The 16,693-nt window shown below is 36.2% G+C and overlaps 1 protein-coding gene across 1 annotated transcript; it reads left to right on the top strand.

Moving 5' to 3' along the window:
- The first annotated feature begins 14,239 nt into the window (after window positions 1-14,239).
- Window positions 14,240-16,165, top strand: LOC106293616 (NAC domain-containing protein 12). The gene is made up of 3 exons (XM_013729290.1): window positions 14,240-14,519; window positions 14,613-14,878; window positions 15,502-16,165. Exons 1-3 carry the CDS (start codon window positions 14,312-14,314, stop codon window positions 16,141-16,143), a joined length of 1,116 nt encoding a protein of 371 aa, XP_013584744.1. The 5' UTR covers window positions 14,240-14,311; the 3' UTR covers window positions 16,144-16,165.
- Window positions 16,166-16,693: the final 528 nt, after the last annotated feature.

The following is a 16,693-nucleotide window of genomic DNA, read 5'->3' as shown; positions in this document are numbered from 1 at the left end:
TTCTAGAACTCAAACTAAATAATAATCTATCAACTTCTGTTTGTTTAGAGTGTCTATTGTCTAGATCTCAGATCTCAACTATCGTTTGTTGATCTTGAGAAAGTGTCGATCGATACTCTCTATGGATAGTCGATCGATACACCTTTCAGAACGCCGATAGGGTTGTCGATCAATGTTCTTTGCAGCAAGCTTTAGCGAGCGGTTTTGAATTATGTTCACTAGGTTTCCTAAATCCACTTGTGTTTATTTCTAGCAATCCTAGCACAATATCAATCAGTTCAGGTGAAAGACCAACCTTTCGCTTACGCCTAATTATCCTAGTATCAGGGTTCTAGTTAACTACTTTAGTACACAAGCAATAAGATCAACTCAATTGATGGATATCACTAACAACTCAGAAATTCTATATTTGGGGTCAATCCTTCATAATACTATTTGAACCCTAAACCTAATAAGGTGAACTACTCAGACATAGCAAAGCAATTCATAACAAGATATAAATAAAACTGCATAGAATATTTAAGATATGTCTTGACTTGGGTTTTAAGCCGGCTGAAAACCTAGATGGGTTTTGCGCGCTTCGCTGTCGATCGACGGTACAGGGTGTGCATCGATCGATGTTTGTCTCTAATCGTCGACTTTAAGATATGTTCGATGGTCAGCTACGAATTTCTTCCAAAACACTCATGAACCTGTAAATGTGCTAAAAAGACTCCAATATATAATAAATAGTTCTTAAACACCTATATACCATGACTAAAAATGGGTAAAGTCCATGGTATATCAGAAGTCTAGAGACAACGAGAGTTTAACTCGTGGTTAGGTCATCATGATAAATTGAAGTTTAGACTCGAAGGTGAATTTTAGCTTTGAATTGAATTATCTTAAAAATATTTTGTAAGAACAAAGATGGTATTTCATGAGGATTGCGCATATGTTATATGTGTTAGCAATTAGTGTATTTATTTTATTATTCTAGTCAATTTGAAAAGAGAAATTTATATTTTGTTTATTAATTTTCTGCATTTAACTTTAACTTCATCCGCAGTTCAGTAATAGCTGGTCGTTATAGCATACTTTTAAAATAAAACGACCAGCTATTACTGAACTGCAAGGATTTTAATCCTTGTTTTGCAATGATCACTCCCTTCACTCCTGGCATTTTAATCCTTGTTTTGAACATCAATTGGAAGAGGATCTTATGTTTTAATATTGATTTTAATCCTGCGTCAAAGAATCCGTCAGAAAATTCGTCAGAATTTGGTGACGGAAATAAAAAAGATCGCATAACTTAAACTAAGATAAGGAGGTCATATTAGGAAAGGGAAATATCACTTTTATGGAGTTATGGAAGTTGATAGAATCTTGGAAATATTACTTTCATGGTTTATGGAAGTTGGAAGTCTTTTGGAAATATTCTTTATAGGTTTTATGGGAAGGGGCGAATGCCCTAATCCAACTAGGTTAATGTAATTGACTCCTACTATATAAGAGGAGCTCGTGTGTACTCTTCTCTTTTGTCTAAGAAAAGACTGAGCTTGGTCTGTAAGCTTTGGTTGTGTGAGAGAGAGAAATTCTATATCTTTGTGATTAAGATTATAGTGGATTGCCTCTTGCGAGATCCCAGAGACGTAGTCATTCTAGGTGAACTCTTGGTAAACAATTTCTTGTGTCATTCTTCTATCTTTTCCGCGTTCTTCTTCTGTTCTCCAGTATTCTACAAACTTATACTTTCTAACTTACGTTGGCGAGTTTGTCAGAGAGTGTGTCGGAGTTTGTGTGTTTGATTCTGGTTTAACGTCAAACAGTTATTGCCATTGTGGTTTCAACAAGTGGTATCAGAGCCAGGTTGGTGGTTGTTAATGGCGAATGCAAGAATTGAAGTGGAGTGGTTTGATGGGAAGGGAGACTTCTCATTGTGGAAGAAGAGGATGCTACCGCATCTGTCTGTCCTTGGTTTAAAGGATGTATTAGAAGAATCTACGTCACCTTCTGTATCGGCGATTCAGAAGGATGAAGACGAAGATGTTTACAAGGAGCGGTTGGTGAAAGAGGAAGCTGAAAGGTTGAAAGATCAGAGAAGAAGGTGATGAATCTGATCATTCTCAGTGTTCAAGATCACGTGTTAAGGAAGATCGAGTTGTGTACGTTGGCTGCTTCTACATGGTCTACATTGGAGAGGTTATATCTTTCGAAGACTGTACCGAATAGAATTCACTTGCAGCACAAATTCTATACCTTCAAAATGGTCGATACTCGGAGTATGGATGAGAATATTGATGAATTCTTGAATATTGTCTCTTACATGTCAAGCGTGAATGTAACTGCGTCAGAGGAGGTACAAGCGATTCTGCTCCTAAATTCTCTTTCTTCACGGTTCAACTCTCTCAAGGAAACGCTTAAGTATGGCAAAAATACATTGTCGTTGGAAGAGGTGACAAGTGCAGCAAGGTCTAAAGATCAGGATCTCAAGACCTCTTCGGCTTCACATGATAATGGTGAAGGATATTATGCTAGGGGAAGGACTTAGAAGAAAGATCTTGTGACGAATGATAAGGGCAAGTCTAGATCGAGCCCAAGGTCTAGGATAACTTGCTGGATCTGCAAGAAGCAGGGACACACCAAGAGGGAATGTTATGCATACAAGAAGAAGTATGGCAGAGGAGAAGACGAAGCTGAGGCAACTGTTGTGATAAATCCTTATTCAGAGGATGATGCACTGTCGGTTTCAGATAAGTGGCATCATGATAAGTGGGTGATTGATTCTGAATGTTCCTACCACGTGACGTGTAGGAGGGATTAGTTTCACATGTTCCAAGAGCTGACTTCGGGACAAGTTCTTCTTGGTAATGATTGCATGGTTGGAGTGCAACGGATAGTTACAATCAACATCAAAGCTTATGGTGGTTCTATGAAGACATTCACGAATGTCAGATATTTTCCAGAATTAAGAAGGGACTTGATATTTTTGGCTTTGAGCACAGTGGTGGACATGGGAAGACTAGGTTTTACAAGCATGGTAAACTAGCTCTTCAGGGAACCTTGTCTGGGTCAGGTGAAGTAAACAGCAGTGTTATGAAGAAACCATTTAAAGATGAGACAGTCTTGTGGCATAGACGTCTTGGGCACATGAGTATTGTTGGAGAAAAATATTCCATGAAGAGATTGCTCCAGGTTCTTGCCTCTGACCTCCAGGGTCCTGCCTCCGATTTTCAGGGTCCTTCCCCCGGGTCAGGGTCCTGCCTCCGACTTCCAGGGTCCTACCCCTGGGTCAGGGTCCTGCCTCCGGCTTCCGGCTTCCAGGTCAAGTGATTTCTTCTGCCTAAGAATAAATGGAAATCTTCCTTAATATAAGGTAACCAGCTTAGACAAGAAGGAATCTTTCTAAACCCAAGAGAAAGAGGAAGCATTCCAATATACATGGATGTCCTTAAGAAAAATGGAAATATTCTATTATCTAAAGATATAATGAATATTTATAAATCTTAAGAGAGAGGCACGACTTCTACTATAAGAAGAAGGTTTCTAAACCTAAAGAGGAGAGGTCCGGGATGGCCATGACGAGAGCTCACCAATTACACAGCTGCCAAGGCGATATTTCACAAGTAGAAGACCTTCTTCTTCGACACGCCTATGATAGGCTGATTCCGGCGATTATTATTAACCAGATGATGATATATGCTCACTGCAGCACGTCTACAACTCTCCTCCTTGGCTCAGTCCACGATCTCCAGCTCATCAGCAGGGTCCCTCCATGCTCACTGAAGCACATCGACGCTTCATGCTCACTGCAGCATACGACATGTTTACCATCTGTACCCGCCATGTGCCCTCTAGAACAGATGACTCCTATCAACTACAGAGCTACGTGCCCACTAGGCCACATGCCCATCTAGGCTACATGCTCATCTAGGCTACGCGCCTCCAATAACATGAACTACAGACGGCTTAATCCTTCACTGAAGGGTACGTAGGCAATCCCCACTGAAGGATGCAGCTATAAATCCCAACTCCTTCCATCGTTCCACGACTTAGAACCTGGAAGACAACCTTAGAAGCAGGAACCATCAACTATAGATTTGGAAGACCCTGTGGCCTTCACCATAGATATGCAGTTCCTGCCTAACGACCAATCTCTCCGGCTGCTACTAAGGCACTGACGACATATACTAGCCACTAGCCCATAACCATATGACTGTATCCTGAGAGTAGGATCTCCTGGTTTATCGACAATCTAAGCAGGAGAAAGCACTACGACAACCCGTCTCCTTCTTCCTATCATTCCGTAGAGCTGAGCACGGATCGCTTGTACACAAAAATACCCTAACAAGTATGAAGAATCTATAGATTCTGGTCCGTAAAGGGGTGATCGATAAGAGGAGGATTGGTATTTTGGAGTTTTGTAAGAGATATGTGATGGGAAAGTAGAAGAGAGTAAGCTTCCACATGAGGAAATATGATACACGTGAAGCTCTGAAGTATGTACATGCTGATTTATGGGGATCTCCAAATGTAACTCCAAGTCTTTCAGGAAAGCAATACTTCCTGTTTATTATCGATGATTATGCAAGGAAGGTCTGGTTATATTTCTTAGCTGCTAAAGGAGAAGCATTTAGCAAATTCTGTGAATAGAAGAAGTTAGTAGAGAATCAAGTTAAGAAGAAGGTGAGTTGTCTTAGAACAGACAATGAACTTGAATTCTGTAATGGAGAGTGTGACAACTTCTGCAAGCACCATGGAATCAAGAGACACATGACTTGTGCATATACACCACAGCAGAACGGTGTAGTTGAACGTATGAACATGACTCTGATGAGAAGGTGATATGCTTTCTGGTTGAGTCGGGTCTACGTCAGCGTATGTGAAACAATTATGGGCTGAAGCGGTGTCTACGTCAGCGTATGTGATACACATGAGTCAATCTTCTGCCATAGATGGGAACATTCCAGAGGAACTTTGGTTGGGAAAGAAACCCGATTATCTGCACCTGAGAAGAATTGGATTAGTGGTTTACATCCATGCAGATCAAGGAAAGCTCAAGGAAAGAGCTAAAAAGGGAATCTTCCTCAGTTATCCATCAGGTGTGAAAGGATACAAAGTTTGGCTTCTTGAAGAGAAGAAGTGTGTTATAAGCAGGAATGTGATATTTACAAAAAAGAAGGTCTACAAGGACTTGAATGTCTCTGGGAAGTGAAAACAGATGACAAAAAAGAGTTAAAAAATCAAACTGTGTTGGATGATCCAGCAGGAAGTTGAGAATTCAGGTGGACTTGTTGACGAAACTTCTGAGTCAACTGTTGACGTAGATGAAGAAGGTGAAAGTCTTGAAGGATATCAGCTAGCAAGGGATAGAGTTCAGAGAAGAATAGTGCCACCTGCACGGTACTTTGACTCGGAAGATATAGCAGCGTTTGCGCTATATGTAGCTGATGACGTATGTGCTGAAGAACCTCAAGACTATCATGGAGCGATGAACAGCAAAGAGAGAGGGCAGCGGGATGAAGCATGTGGTGAAGAGATGACTTCACTGGAAAGGAACCAAACATGGAAGTTTGTGAGAAGGCCTACTAAGCCTAAGCTGATAGGCTGCAAGTGGGTGTTTAAACTGAAGTCTGGTATACCTGGTGTTGAGAAGCCTAGATTCAAGGCTCAGTTAGTTGCAAATGGTTACTCTCAGAGAGAGGGTATTGATTATCAAGATGTGTTTTCACCCGTCGTGAAACGTGTATCCATAAGGTTCTTATTGTCAATTAAAGTGAATCTGGATTTGGAGCTTGAGAAATTTGATGTAAAGACTGTGTTTGTTCATGGTACACTTTAAGAAGAGATTTACATGGAGCAACCCGAGGGGTTTCAGGTTAAAGGAAAGGAGGATAACGTTTGTCTACTTCAGAAGGCTCTTTATGGATTAAAGCAAGCGCCAAGACAATGGAACAAGTGTTTTGATCAGTTTGTGGTTAGTCATGGATTTGTGAAAAGTGAATATGATCACTGTGTTTACATCAAGGAGGTAACCAAGGGTACATACATCTATCTATTGTTATATGCGGATGATATGTTGGTTGCATCAAGGGATGTAGTAGATATCAAGAAGGTAAAGCAGCTACTCAGCAGCATATTTGAGATGAAAGACTTGAGTCCAGCAAGACAGATTTTGGGAATAGATATTGAGAAAGATCGTGAAAAAGGGATTCTGACACTATCTCAATCTGGTTATACCAGGAAGATTCTCAGGGTATTCGACATGGATGAGTCAAAGAGTGTGTCAACACCTGTTGGTGCACATTTCAAATTGTCTGCCATAGTTGATGATGAATCAGAGACAAGTATGGATGATATTACATATGCAAATGTTATTGGAAGCATAATGTATGCTATGATAGGTGATATGCCATGGATTTTACCCACTTTTAGCCATGGTTTATAAGAGTTTTAATAACTAATTACTATACTTTAGAGTCTATTTAGTATATTTATAGGTTCAAGAGTGATTTGGAAGAAAGTGATTGTTTTGGAGCACTTTTGGAGATAAAAGGAAAGGACATCCGAGCTGACCATCGAGCAAAACCAATGGTCGAAATTTAGAGAAAATAATCAATCGATGCACACCTTGTGACATCGATCAACAGTGAAGCGCGCAAAAGCCCCTTTGGTTCCAGCCGACTTAGAGCCCAAGACTTCACCAAATTACAAGATTGCCCCTGACGAGTTTTTAACCTAATATTTATAGTTTGCTAAAGTGTTTTAGGCAAATGGTGCTTTCTTGTTTTCTAGTTTTTATAATAAAAAGGTTTTCTAGGATTTTAGTAGAGTTAAAGAGAAGATTCAAAGAGATTTGTGATTGAAACTCCATTATTTATCTATTATATATTTATGCAGTTTTTATACCTTATTGTTGTTATGAATTGCTTATTTAGGGTTCTACTGTTAGATTTAGGGTTCAAATAGGTTATGAGAGATTAGCCCCACCTATATATTACTAGTTGTGATATTCATCATTAGGATTGTCATTAATTCATATTTCTAGTTTAGCTAGCTAGAACCTTGACATAGGAGTTGTAGGCACAAGTTAACACTTGAATCTAACACTGAATCCGTCCTAATTGAGCTAGGATTGTTAGAGTAAGGCGAAAGCTGATCTAGTAAGCCTAGTGAGCATTATTCAACTCACACGTAAAGTTTGACTAAGAGCGTGTCGATCGATATTCCTATAGAATAATCGATCGACGGGGCAAAAGGTGCATCGATCGATATTCCTCTACAATCATCGATTGACACTTATATTTGGTCAATACACAAACCTAGAAAGCGAACGCCAATCAGTTTGTTCATAAGCGATTGAGCTCTATAATATCATGCATACACGTGGTAAGTATCTGTAGGATTATAATCTGGATAGAAACCCTAGGTCTAGCTATTTCATTTAAGTGTCAAAACCCTAATCAAACCAATCGAGTAACTACCTTACTCACAACATGCTATTTACATTTAATCATAATCGACCTAGCTCCTTGTGGATTTGATCCATAAGTACTACAATTGAACCTCTTATTTGAGAGAGTAATTCACTCCTTAGGGTAATTTGGGTAATTTGAGTGAGATCAATAGGTACGAGGTGTGATCTGGCGTATGCGTTGGGGTTGGGTAGCAAGTTTATGAGTAAGCCTGCGATAGTTCATTAACATGCGGTTAAGTGGGTATTAAGGTACCTGAAAGGAATAAAAGATCTGAAACTATGCTTCAAGAAGAATGAGGTGTTTAGGGTTGAAGGTTTCTGTGATTCTGATTTTGCTTCGGATCTGGAAAAAAGAAGGTCGATATTGTTGGGGTCAAAATTAGTTACGACGAAATCAACGCCAGAAAAATTCCTGAGAAAATCTTCTCTTCCATAAAATGAGAAAGAAGTCGAAAAAGAACGGAAAAAACTACCAAAGTTCTAATGGTCAGCTCGTCGAAACGGACGAGCTGGATCGACCGCATGATTCAGCTCGGCCGTTCACCGAGCTGGACCAGTCCATTTTGGGGAACGGCCGAGCAGGATCGACCGCGGGAGTCAGCTCGGCCGTTCGCCGAGCTGGACCAGTCCAGTTTGACGAACGGCCGAGCTGGATCAACCACGGGATTCAGCTCGGCCGTTCGTTGAGCTGCTCCAGTCCAGCTCGGCCGTTCCACAGGATTCAGCTCTACCGTTCGCCGAGCTGGACCAGTCCAATTCGGCGAATGGCCAAACTGGATCGACTGGAATCCATCTTCACCTCGTCCCCGTAACTCCTCTCCCGAGATTGTATCAAACTCGCTCTTGTTTTGTCTCGATCAGAGGTATCGTTGGAACTTTACGATTTAAAAACCGCAAGAACTCGTTTTCTCGAATAATATTCGGATTGATCGTATAAAACGGCAACGGTTAGCTAAACACCTAGGATGTCCTACGATATACGAGGAATTTGAATGTACTTCGACGTCGTTTCGAAAGCGCTCTTTTTATAAAATCGTAAAAACGCTTAAGTCGGAAAACGGCCCGAAAGGGCCTAGAACGCGGCAAAGAGCCCACTTACGTTTTTATGAAATCAAGCCCAGTCTTTACGACGGTTTATCATTTGTTACCCAGAAGAAGATAAATGTCAAGTTCGGAGGATAAATGTCAAGTTTCCGAAGATAAACACAGAGATCGAAGAAAAATGGAATATTTCCGCGAACCGATAAACTCGATCGAGGGTAGAAAGGAAAAAGGCAAACCGCCCTAGAAGGAGTATATAAGAGGATCAAAGTTGAAAGGGCAAGAGGACGCAAATTTATTTCTCAGAGCAATACTTAGAGCAATTTAGGCAACTTTCTGTTTTTGTTATTCGAGCTGCGACTCAAGTAGGTTTCTGCAGTCTTAAGTGCTAGAACTAGGAATCTCGCCGACAGCTCTCATAGCCAAGGCCCTTCCCTTGTTGTAACGCTCAACACAGATTCAGAATAAAAATATTTTTTTCTCTCTTTTCTATTCATTTACTTACTTTCATTTATACTCTCGTGTTCTGATTGCTTGGCGTGTGGTTTAGCAGATACCCGAGACCTCTGGGAAATTAGGGTTTTTCTATCTTTCCTAAATCAACAGAAATCGACAGTGCGAATTTTGGTTCCCACAGATATCAGGTTATGTTTTCATGGATGGTATGAATACAATCAGCTGGAGATCAAGTCTACAAAGTGTAGTGGCTCTGTCAACGACTGAAGCGGAATATATGGCGCTGGTTGAAGCGCTCAAAGAAAGAATATGGTTAAGGGGTTTAGTGGAGGAGCTTGGATTCAAGCAAGACACAGTGGAGATATCGTGTGACTCTCAAAGTGTATTGTGTCTAGCAAAGAACAATGTGTATTATGAGAGGACTAAGCACATCAGCAGAAAGATGCACTCCATCAGGGATATTATTGCTCAAGGTGATGTTAATATGAAGAAAATATGTACTTCTAAGAATCCTACTGATATATTAACCAATGTGGTTCCGGTAAAGAAGTTTGAGGAAACGGTGGTCTTCCTTGGGATGTCTGAACACTGAGGAGCATTCGGCATCCAGACATTGCCTGGCAAAGCAAGAGATTGCTTAACTTAAGTAGTAAATCATGTTTGATGTCATCAAGGTGGATTTTGTTTGGATTCATCAAGGACTGCGACAGAGACTGCTTCAAGGAATCCGTTAGGGACTTCGTCAGGATTTGGTGATGAAAATCAAACAAGATTGCATAACTTAAACCAAGACAATGACGTCATATTAGGAAAGGAAAATATCATTTTTATGGAGTTATGAAATTTGATAGGATCCTGGAATATTACTTTCATAGTTTATGGAAGTTGCAAGTATTTTGGAAATATTTCTAATAGATTTTATGGAAATGGGTGAATGCCCTAATCCAGTAGGCTAATGTAATTCATTCCTACTATATAAGAGGAGCTCGTGTATACTCTTCTCTTTTGTCCAAGAAAATACCGAGTTTGGTTTCTAAACTTTGGTTGTGTGAGAGAGAGATGATCTATATCCTTATGATTAAGGTTATAGTGGATTGTCTCTTGCAAGGCCCAGAGACATAGCATTTTATGTGAATTTTAGGTAAACAATTTTTTTGTGTAATTCTTCTATTTTTTCCACGTTTTTATTATATTTTCAGTTATTCTATAAACTTATACTCCCTCTGCTCCTGAAAGTAAGATTTTCTATAGTATGCATGCTTATTAAGAATTTAATAAATGTTTATAGTTTAATTTATTTTTTACTTTATTATACACTTTCAAATAACTTTCCACCAATGAAATTTAATCAATTTAATTATTTTCAATTAATGTTCCTTAAAAGTATAAAAAAATACCTTAACAATATAGAAAATCTATCTTTGTGTAACAAAAAAAAATCTAAAATATCTTACTTTCAGAAACGGAAGTAGTATTTTCTAATTTATATCGACGAATTTATTAGAGAATGTGTCAGAATTTGCGTGATTGATTCTGGTTTAAAGCCAAACAGTTCTTGCCATTTCAACATTGATCGATTAAATTTAAACTGATCAGTCTTGATTGTCTGAAGTGTTTTAATTATTTCTGATTTTTTGGTGAATAGCAGGAAACGGACATGCATTGGGGACTGAGCAGAGATGACTATGATGTAATGAAGGTGGAGTGTCACACTTTGTGAAAAAGCATGTTCCCTGCTCTCATCCTTCGTGATCCGTGACCATTTGAGTAACACTGTAAATAAATAAAAAATAAATAAAAATAAAATTAGAGAAATAAGTGAGAATAATTGTTCTTCCTCAAAAATAATAAAAAATAATTTTGATTTGTTATTCTATTGATAAAGAATAGAAAGAAAACTTAATTCCTTATGAAATGTGTATTTTTATGGGAACCATAAAAAATTGAATGTTCCTTCTTATTTCTTTGTTCTCCAATCACTTTTATCAAATTTTGATCACTTAAATACACGCGAATGTACAATAAATTTTAACATCGAAATATATTTTGCTAATACCCATTATTTTATAAGGGTAGATGATAGCAAATAAAAATATCTATACTATTAAATCAAAATATCTCATAAGATCATATCCTTATTTTTTTATTTATTAACAAAGTCATGCCACTCATTAATTAAAAAAATTATTATTAATTAAAATCAGCCAGCAAATAAATCTATTTGGGGAATATTCCAAAATGTTATCAAACTTATTCGGACCATTTATGTTACATAACATAGATGATACGTTTTTTGTTTCTTTTTTTCGTTAATGATACGTGTATTGCGAATATTATCTATATAATTAAATTCTAATAAAAATTTATGAAATAAATATTACCAAATAATATATAATTTTTCATTATTTACATGTTCATTTTTGATATATACAGGTCAAAATTCGTTTTTAATATATATAAAATAAGTTAATACGGTTCAAAATTTTCAAAAATTTAGATAATATTATAAAATTTGAAATAATAAATAATACTAGAATAAGTTTTATCTGATATTTTTTAAATTAAATTTAATTCTTTCTAAATTGATATTACATAAATATTCTAAATATATGCAGTTACAAAACTATAATTTTACATAAATCTTACAATTACCATTTTTCCAGGCAGGTTTTTCGAATATACAAAATATTTTTTATATTCTAAAAACCTGCCTGGAAAAATGGTAATTGTAAGATTTATGAAAAATATCAAATGACAACGAATTGAACAAATATTTTTTTTCTGTTATTAACTAACAAGGGTGTTAATAATTTTATAAACAAAAATAATTCTAGTTTATATTATTAAAACTGAAATACATTTTGGTACTGTTTGGAAACATGAATAACAATATAAATGAGAATTGTTTGAAAATATGGATATGCGTATAAAAATGAAGTATAGTGTCTTTTTAGTAATTTCATTAATATAATTACATTAATGTTCTTTCCATATTTCTCTAAGTTTAACGATTTTATTAATTATATTACCTTAACAATACATCACATCATTAATTATATTACCATAATAATAATAATAGTGTAGATTTTTATTTATTAGTTAATCAACATTAACTTTGTGTCAATTATAAAATCAAAAATGTAAAATAATTGAGTTTTGCATATGGTTAAACGTATATTATATGTTTTTAATATACTATACTGTATTATTCCCAATTTTTTCTTCATACGGAAATCTTTGTCTAAAATTTGTTTATTTATTCTTACACTGTTACCATGCTTAGATTCTTAATTTATGTCTCACTATTGCAATTGAGAAAATTAACCCTATTGTTATCATCTAGATATGATTATCATCTATTTTTATTTAGACACTTTTGATTTATTACAAAGTTTTATTTGATTTTGTTACAAATAAACCGTTTATGTGTAACAAGTTCTTCAGTTTATGATTTGTTTACTAAAGTTTAGAATTTTCTATCTATTTTTATTAACATTGGTTTTTGTTTTGAAGATTTAATTATCTTAAAAATATCATCATCCAGAAAAATGAACTTTGAATAATCAGATAAATGATATCCAAGTTTTCATTGTATCATTTGTTATTGAAATCATGATGTTTTTTGCTTATTACTCTCTCCGTTCCTTAATGATAAGACTTTCTAGAAAAAACGTTTGTTTCAGAAAGATGAATTTTTGTGTTTTCTATGAAAAAATTGTAAATTTCAAGAAAATTAATTGACTTTATTGAATTACTATTGGCTAAAAGTTATTGAAAATTGAAAATTACAGAAAACGATACATTTATTATGGTAGTTTAAAGTATTTTCTTAATACGTGTGAAAATACTAAAAAGTCTATCTTTTAGGAACGGAGTGAGTATTTCTTATAGATTTTAATAGAAGATAGTAAATATCTGCTATTTTAATCATTGTTTAATAAATTGATAGTCCGCAACTATGCAATTATTCGGGATATATATGTGGTTTAAACATTAACGAATTATTTGCTTATTTATCATCTATTAGATATTTAAATATTTAGATTTAATTATAAAATTATTTGATGAATTAAAAATTGATATATAAAAACAAAATAAGATATATTTATGGACTTCTACTAACCTTGTTACTTAATCTACTCAATTCACAATAGTTTCGATCGATCTAGGCTAACTTAGACCGATTTAAGGACGATTTAAACTGATTTTTGATGATTTAAAACGATTTGAACCGCTTAAATTGGAGTTTAAAAAAATTGTTTGAACTATAAGTGATTTTCCGATTTTGAACATTTATTTTTATATTTCATGCATTTCATAAAGATTAATTTTTATATTTTATAAGTTTTAGAATTATAGAATTTATCACAGATAAACCTTTAGTTTTAAAATTATATTCATATTATAACTTTATTGATAAATTAAAATGTACATGTTTAATTTAGTTACTTTAAAAATCAGTTTTCATAATTTTTTTAAAAAATTGATAAATGGTTCTAATAAGGGGATGACAGTTCAACGACTTTTTGGAAAAAAAAAATACGAATAAGGAGATGACAATTCAACGACTTTTTGAAAAAAAAATACGAATAAGGAGATGACAATTCAACGACTTTAGAACTAACTTCTTAAATATTTGAAGAATTACCGACCAAGAGTTAATATTATTGCATTTCTGTTGCATTAATATCGATATGTAGTCCGGAACATCATTATTTAGGACGGACTTCTTCCTGCACTCAGGTTGCGAGTTTAAATTCTGCCGGAGGGAACTACCTCATGATGTCTCTGGATACCCCACACGGATATGGATCTATGCTTTATGGCCCATTTGCATACCCGGAGAGAGGGTCTATCCGTGGGCTGCACCTCCCCTTGGAGATTAGTCTGGATCCTTCCATAGGCCCGGGATACCCCCAGGTTAAACAAAAAAAAAAAATCGATATGTAGACTCTTCGTCTTTCAAATCATGAAATTCAAAGGTCGTAATAAGTAGTTGCAAAAAATATTCCCCCACTAAATCTGTTTACCTGCGTTAGTATTCCCCCCCTTTATACATACTGACATACACATGACATAACACGTCAAAAGAAACATGAACTTACGTCAGAACCTACACAAGTACACATGATCAACTTCGATTTAAAGATTGAACATACGTACTAAATTATTTAACTCCATAAAGACACTTTAATGCATGATAATTTTCTACATATTACATTTAAATAATAATTTCTCCCTTTTGCGGAGCTATGTGTCATAGACTCCCACCATCATTATAAATGATCTCATCGCCTGCTTTCTCATCCACTTGTAACCATACAACTTCGCTACTCTGGTATAGCAAAAAAAAAAAAAATGATATCGTTACCATCATCAATGGCGGAGAATAAGGTAAACCTGTCGATCAATGGACAATCAAAAGTGCCACCAGGTTTCAGATTCCATCCAACAGAAGAAGAGCTTCTCCATTACTATCTTCGCAAGAAAGTTCACTCTCAAAAGATAGATCTTGATGTCATTCGTGAAGTTGATCTCAACAAGCTTGAGCCTTGGGATATTCAAGGTTCTAACAATAAACCCGAATTAATATGAAAATATATAAAATTTTCATTTCTATGAGGTTCAGTTATTGAACCATTTTAGTACGCAAATGCAGAAGAATGTAGAATCGGTTCGACGCCGCAGAACGACTGGTACTTCTTCAGTCACAAGGACAAAAAATATCCAACGGGGACCAGGACAAACCGGGCAACAGTTTCCGGATTCTGGAAGGCGACTGGACGTGACAAGATCATCTACAGTTGTGTCAGGAGGATTGGATTGAGAAAGACGCTCGTGTTCTACAAAGGAAGAGCTCCCCATGGTCAGAAATCTGATTGGATCATGCATGAGTATCGCCTCGACGAGACTCCAACAACTAATGTAAGTATAGCTATTATCAATATTCATTATTTCATTGTAGGTTGTTACAAACAGATAGTCCAGGGTAGGCATTGTATTCGTTTCACTAAGACGAGGATGATATATGTTTAAAAAAAAGTTTTGGCTCATAAAAAAAGAAAAAGAAGTTTTGGCTCATTTCATACCCGTGCCTAGATGAATAGGGGTCCAACGCGGTTTAAAAGAAAATATCCGCATATATATAAACAATGTTTTGTATTTTTTTTCTTCAAAATATCTTACTTTTAAGATTGCTTCGAATTTTCATTTTATCATTAATCACTTGCTATTTCCTAACACATAAATAAACCAAATAAGGGTTTGCTAGGATATGTGAAAAAAAAAACTTTTCTGATTAAGCTTCTACAATAGAAATGGTTCCCAAAAGCTACAAAATTTAAATATTCCTGTTTCATCGCTTGGAAAGTAAGACGTGCCAAATGTTTATGAATTTACTTGTAGGCATGGCATGCATCTTTCATTGTTTTCTGTTTATTATGCACCCAGTAACTTGAACAGGTTGTATTTAATTAAGGCGTCAAAGTCTTCATAAATCTCTTATTGCGTTTTAATTTCTGAAACCGGTTTGTTACATCCATTATCAGGAATATTCAGATGTTGTAAGTGAAGATCCAATGAGCTACAACGAAGAAGGTTGGGTGGTATGTCGAGTGTTCAGGAAGAAGAACTATCAAAAGATCGACGACTCTCCTAAAATCACTCTATCTTCTTCACCTGGTGACACGGAGGAAAAGAAAAGGTCCACCACCTCCCACAACACTCAAAACGGCAACGTCTTGGACCACGTTCTTCTATACATGGACCGTTGCTGTCCCAACATCTGCATGCCCGAGCTCCAAACCACGATCCAACGTCAACATAATCAAGACGATATTTTATTCATGCAACTCCCAAGTCTTGAGACACCCAGATCCGAGGATCTGGTCGACCAAAGTTTAAATATTCCAAACCAGCTCGATTCCTCTCTGGTTCAAGAGAAGAAAAACGGCAGACCGGTTTGCAGTAATTGGGCTAGTCTTGACCGACTAGTGGCGTGGCAGTTGAACAACGGTCATCATAAGTGTGATCGTGCGAGTTTTGATGAAGAAGAGGAAGATGGTGATACCATGATGCAGCGATGGGATCTTCACTGGAGTAATGATGATCATGTCGATCTTTGGAGTAGTTTCACTGAATCTTCTTCATCCCCTTCGTCTTTAGATCCTCTTCTCCATTTATCTGTATGATTGTATATTCACGTAACGTACATATATATAGTACATAAAATATATACTTGTATTTCTGAATAAATAAACAAATTAAGTTTGTTAACAGTGTCTCACATACAGTGTATAACGTCTAGATTTTGGCGTTGATAAAATGTGTTTTATTAAATGACTAAGAATACTGAGAAAGTATCATTGTCGTTTTTGACGATTGACATGTTTAATCAATGAAGTGATATTTGTGTTGGGGAAAGACACACGGCGCAGCGGAATGTCACGGTCGTGTTCCCCTGACCTTGTGCGAACCTGTGAGGAAAATACTTCGACGATGGCAAGATATCAAAGTTGCGATAACTAAATGAGACACACAATTTTTACGTGGAAAACCTCCTCGATGTGAGAAGGAAAAACCACGGGACCGTAGTCCACTCAAAAATCCACTATATAAATGGTATGAGTACAACCACGTCCTCCCTGTTCAACAGCCTGAACAGAACAGAGAGTCTAGCTACAAATAGCTATCTCCAACACAAACAACAACAACAAGAGAGCAACACAAAGCTTCAAAACC

Source organism: Brassica oleracea, chromosome C5 (assembly GCF_000695525.1).
Source record: "Brassica oleracea var. oleracea cultivar TO1000 chromosome C5, BOL, whole genome shotgun sequence".
In the NCBI taxonomy this organism is placed as follows: Eukaryota; Viridiplantae; Streptophyta; class Magnoliopsida; order Brassicales; family Brassicaceae; genus Brassica; species Brassica oleracea.
The sequence above is the reverse complement of the archived record's forward strand: the minus strand, read 5'-3'. Positions and strand labels throughout refer to the sequence as shown.